Source organism: Chelonia mydas, chromosome 1 (assembly GCF_015237465.2).
Source record: "Chelonia mydas isolate rCheMyd1 chromosome 1, rCheMyd1.pri.v2, whole genome shotgun sequence".
Taxonomy (NCBI): domain Eukaryota; kingdom Metazoa; phylum Chordata; order Testudines; family Cheloniidae; genus Chelonia; species Chelonia mydas.
The window spans coordinates 171,504,759-171,510,294 of NC_057849.1; the positions used below are offsets into that span (position 1 = coordinate 171,504,759).

A 5,536-nucleotide genomic window follows, 5' to 3' on the forward strand; every position below is an offset into this window, starting at 1 on the left:
AGGTGTCAGCTGGGCCCTAACAAATTCATAGCTAGAAACCAGACAACCTCACCTATGTGTTAAGTATTGTTCAAGATAGGTGATAGACTTGTAAGGGTGTGTTTAGACTCTCTCAATGCTTGTAACTTGCTGCATTCATTAATCTTACTTGTAATGTCTGCATGCCAGGCAATATGATGATTTGCAAGTTTTGCTTGTAACAATTAAAATGCCTGTTCTGAACTTGTGGACTCAGACTAGAGGAGTGGTTCCCCCTCCCATCAAGGAAGACTATGAAAACTAAGTGGGCCATTGTGAAGCATCATGATACAAAAAACTAGGCTAATGGCCCTCCTGCACCCATAAAGGTGCTACGTGAAGGAAGTTTGTCCCATCAACTTGAATTCTGGAAGAAGGAAATAAAGATAGCTGACATGAAAGTTCTTTATCTCTTTAGTGTTTGAACTCTCACAGGGATGGAACTAGGAAACACAAGCAGAGATCCCCAGGGTCAACCTGGGTTTAGCCCTAAAAGACATTGAGTGGACAGATTACTCCATCTCTCACCTTTTGGAACCATAGACTGAACTCATTTGTGTATATATTTTGCCTGCTTTAACCTAGAAATAACTCTTTCTTTCATTTCTTTCTCCTAGTTAATAAATCCTTAGTTAGTCTTTTATCAGATTGGCTACAAGTGAAAACTTTGTGAGATCTGAAACAGCAGGTGACTTCCCTCCCCTACCCCCCCCCCCACCCCCACTTGGGGGAGAGTGAGACAAGGGTGTATTCTGTCCCCAAATCTTTTCAGCATGTATGCAGAAATTATTGCGAGACAAGCCATAGCATTGATGGACACCTCTTAATTGACCTCAGATACACTGATGACATAACACCCTTTGCTACAACCCTCGATGCAATGCAACAAATGTTGGAGTCTGTCAAAACAGTTAGCGAGGAATATGGATTATCCATGAATGTGGTGAAAATGAAATGCATGCACACTGCATCCTATTTTTGTTAATTGTCAAGCAGAAACCACAATTAACTGTCAAGTTGCAGAGGCAGTAGATGAACTCAATGATCTGGTGTCATACATTTGCCACCTAAGAAGGCTGTTTGAAAGAAATCAGAAGAAGATAGGAATGGCTCGCTAAGTCATGTCCTCCCTTTCCAAAGTTAGGAAAAACTGTGGCATCTCAAAATGTACAAAGGTTCAACTAGTGAAAAGCTTAATTTTGTCCAGAGTGATTTATGGGTGTGATTCATGAGAAACTAATGCTGCTGCCACAAAGAAAACTGAAGCCTTTGAGATGTGGTGATGGGAAAGACTCTTGAAGGTGCTGTAGCAGTCTGTACTGTTTGGAGTTTCCTAAGGGCTGGAGATTTCATGCCCATATCTATCACACTGCTGTTGTCCAGCCAAGAGATGACAAAAATGAATAACTGAAGCCAAGTCATTGTCTACCAGGGGCCTGCCGATACAGGGCGGTGGGGGAGCGGGTCAAAGGGGGCAATTGCCCACAGGCCCTGGCCACCATTGCTGCCAGCAGCACAGACTGGCTACAGCAGGCTTCCTGCCAGCCCTTGCTCCACACTGCTCCCGGAAGCAGCCGGCATGTCCCTGCAGCCCCTGGGGTGGGACAGGGGGTCTCCGCATGCTGCCCTCACCCCTAGCACTGATTCTGGAGCTCCCATTGTCTGGGAACTGGAGCCCATGGGAGCTGTGAGGGGTGCCTGCGGGCAGCGGGCGCGTGGAGACTGCTTGGACCCCCCCGCCTAGGAGCCGCTGCCAGAGGGGTGTGCCAGTTGCTTTCAGGAGCTGCCCGAGGTTTGCACCAATCCCCTGACCTCCTCCTGCATCCCACTCCCCTGCCCCAACCCCCTGCCCCAGCCTGGTAAAAGTGAGTGAGGGTGGGGGAGAGCAAGTGACGGAGGGAGGGGGGAAGGAGTGAGCAGGTGGTGGGGCCTCGGAGAAGGGGCAGGACAGGGCATGGGCTGAGGGAAGGGGTGGGGTGGTGCGGGGGTGGGGCAAGGGTCTTTGGGTTTGAGCAATTAGACAGTTGGCAATCCTACTGGGCAGCCATGTAGAAGCCCAGCAGTGCCAGAAGAGCACACCTATCAGTGCAGCCGACAGCTTGCTGGGCACCGGCCAGTACAGCCGCAGCACTGCCCAAATGTCAGGCGGACCACGTCCGCATGCGCGCAGCTTGTGCGTGCATGGGGGGTCCATTGACTGTTCTGCCCTGGGGCCCGGAATTGCTGTCAGTGGGCCTGGTCCTCCAGGATGGGATGGAGTCTCCTAGCCAACTGGTGATGACAAAGTGTTACTTGTGGATGCTGTGAAGTCAAAGCTTACCAGGAGAGCCTCCACAAGGATTTGCTTATACTATTGCTAATCCCTTGTGTTCATAAATCATGTCCCAAAGACATGAGATTGGCTTTAAAATCATGAGATTTTAAAAAGAATACATTTGAGTTTACTTTAATTTATCCTTTACGGTGGGCTCAAGTCATGTGTTTAACCTCGTCTCCTAAATCACAAAAGCTAGAAGTTTACCTTTGTTTAAAATAGAGAGAGACAAAGAGAGCGAGCAAGCAAGCCAGCTAAGATTCTTACCTAATCTCTTGACTTCAGGAGCTGGGGCTTTAAGAAAAATACCAAATATAGTGAGACTCCCGATAAAATCAAGATCTGGCAATACAGTAAATGTTTGTTTTTTCACGTGCCTTTGCATTTCCCGATTCCAGCACAGATTGTAAACAGAAGTGCCCAGATAATAGAATAAAGGTTGTTTTTGTAGTATTTCTGGTCCACCTGCAAGCAGGAAGTACCAAAAATTTCATGAGCCCATTGTCATCAGATTTCCAATTCCACTAAATTGGCAAAATATCCAGAATTGTGGTTCATCCATCACTAGCTTACATGGACACACCTTGGCATCCCTCCTACCTGTCTGTTCATATACACTACACGTGTGACTAAAATAGTAAGAATAAAGTGGAAATAAAATATAAAACATCTGCTTATGTCAGCAGTTAATGGCGAATGCTTATACAATCCTGAAAATAAGGCTCTCCAATGGTCTTAAATGTGTTTTTCGCTTGGTGTAGTGGCAATGACATTCAGTACATATTACTGAAGTAAGTAGAGAACTTTTTTTTTAATTTGTCACAGTGGCAAGTAGTATAAGGGCCCTACCATCAATCAAACCCTAACCCCGCCCCTTGACCCCTTGACCCCGCCCCTTGACCCCTTAGCCCCGCCCCAGCTCAAGGGGGCCCTACCATTAATCAAACCCTAACCCCGCCCCTTGATTCCACCCCCCTTGACCGGAAGTCCCGCCCCCCATCTAGGGTATTACTTCCAGGGTCAAGGCTGCCACGTGACCAGAAGCAAGGTATGTCATGTGACCCCTCTAACAACTCCTCCCACTGCCCTCTATCAATCAGGAGAGGTTTCGCCTCTGTAGGACTTCCCCTCAAGAGGAGATTTGACCAATCAGGGTGAGTTCCGGGGCGGGGTGTCCTCTCCGGAAGTGGGTCTTGTGACCCCTCTAACAACTCCTCCCCCCACCCTCTACCAATCAGGATGGGTTTCGCCCTTGTAGGACTTCCTCCAAGAGGAGCTTTGACCAATCAGGGCGAGTTCTGGGGCAGGGGTGACCCGACCAGAAACGATTAGCATGTGACCCCTCTAACGACTCCTCCCATCGACCTCTACCAATCAGGCTGCCCGGAGACAAGATTTGACCAAAATAGGGCACATTCGGGGACAGGGTGAACCATCCAGAAGAGGGGCGTGTGACCCCTCTGCCAATCAGAGTGCAGTACCATCACCCCATAAGTCCCAGCGTCGGGCGGAAGAGGCTGTCTTTTACCAAGAGCGCGTGTTTTACAAATCGTGGAAACATGGACTCCTTCACCACCCCCCGTGAGAACTTCGGACTTTGTTTTAGCCCCGAGGACCTTCGACAAACCGCAGAGAAAGCGCTATATCAGCGACAGTTCCGAGGAGGAGGAGGGGGCGATTGAGGGGAGCCCTTTGGCCCAGCCATTGATGGATACCCCGGACCCTGAAACCCAGCCGCTTGTGGGGCCCCGCGATGAGCGTGATGGCCTCTTGTTGTCCACCCCCCTGGAGGAGGAAGGTGATCGCAGCTCGGGGAAGTCACTAGTGGACAAGATGAATGGAAGAGACAATGCTCAGGTAAATGAATGCTTCAAAGGTGACGGTCGAGGTTGGGGGGTGTAACGGGGGTAGGAACCAGGGAGTGTGTAAATCAAAACCAAGCAGTGGGGTGCTTACGCTGTTTCTTTTCTAAAAAAAAAAAAAAAAAATCTCTCGACAGTTCGACGATGCCTTTCTAGAGGACCCAGAGACCCTGGACAGCGTTGCACCAAGCAGCGAAGATGAACCGGGCCCACCTTGGTTTTGCTCAACGCCAATACAAAATGTTGAAGAGGACTCCGAGGATGACGGCTATGAGGAGTTTAGGAGGAGGCTTGGCATGGAACTGACTGAGCCAGTGCCACGTCGTGAGCGTAAAAAAGTCATGCGGACTATTGTACGCGTTGCTGTTTATTCTGTTCTTAATCACTGTCTTAGGGAAAAGCTTTTTGGAGATTGTGAGGGCTGTGTCATAGATGCACCAGGCCAGCGGCACCATGACTGTGTGACTTGGACTTCAGTGGATATAAACTGCAAGCTCCGGGGCCTGTGTGCTGAGCTGTGCTTGGAAAGCTTATTAAACACTGTTATTGCCATAGGTTATGCTATGCAATGTCTGTGCCTAACCCAAGAACATTTAGCACAAGGGGTGACCTTGATAAATGCTGTGCAATTCAGTGGAGACCCTGACCATGTTTTAAAGAAAATGACCAAACCGGAAGATGCCTGCTTAGAGCGTTATATTGACCGTCTGGTCTGCACAAAAAGTTACAGAACCCTGCTTAAGAAAAAAGCTATTTGTAAGAAATCTAAAAGGATTAAGGTAGAAAATGGTGAGGGGCCAAACATGCAATATAAAACTTGGTAGCTGTAAATTTAAAAAAAAAATCTATTGAAAAGGGCTTTGTGACTATCTGTATTTCTGTTAAAAGGTCTCTGGCCCTTAAGGGAGCTTAAAGTTTTTTTTTTCTTTCTTTTTTTAATGGAGCATCTTGGTTTGTTTTCAAGGAGCTGTATGTCTTTTAAATAAAAAAAAATTGTTTGTGAGAACCTAGCTCTTGTGTCTTTTGTGTAAGAGAGACCCATTTACAGCAAAAAAAAAATAAAAAAAAGCTGAAATGTATGTTGTGGGAGGGGGAAAAATATCCTAAAAATGTGTTTACAATAAAACAAACAGGGATGGTTCACACATGTGGTTGAGTACAATAGAGCTGACTTATTCTGTTGAACTGAACGGGTTTAACCCCCCCCCCCCCCCCCACTGAATAGCCAGGGTGACTGTAGTTACTCACCCTTGTTGCCATAGGGTTAATTTTGATGGGGGTGCACCCACAGTAAGGGAGGTGGGTGGGTGAGGATGGTGAGTTCTGATTAATATGAAATGAA

General features: G+C 47.6%; 1 protein-coding gene across 1 annotated transcript; it reads left to right on the forward strand.

Moving 5' to 3' along the window:
* Positions 1 to 3,418: 3,418 nt before the first annotated feature.
* On the forward strand, positions 3,419 to 5,027 carry LOC119565230. Its single transcript, XM_037889720.2, has 2 exons — positions 3,419 to 4,189; positions 4,332 to 5,027. The coding sequence occupies exons 1-2, from the start codon at positions 4,040 to 4,042 to the stop codon at positions 5,016 to 5,018; spliced, it is 837 nt and encodes a 278-aa protein (XP_037745648.1). The 5' UTR covers positions 3,419 to 4,039; the 3' UTR covers positions 5,019 to 5,027.
* Positions 5,028 to 5,536: the final 509 nt, after the last annotated feature.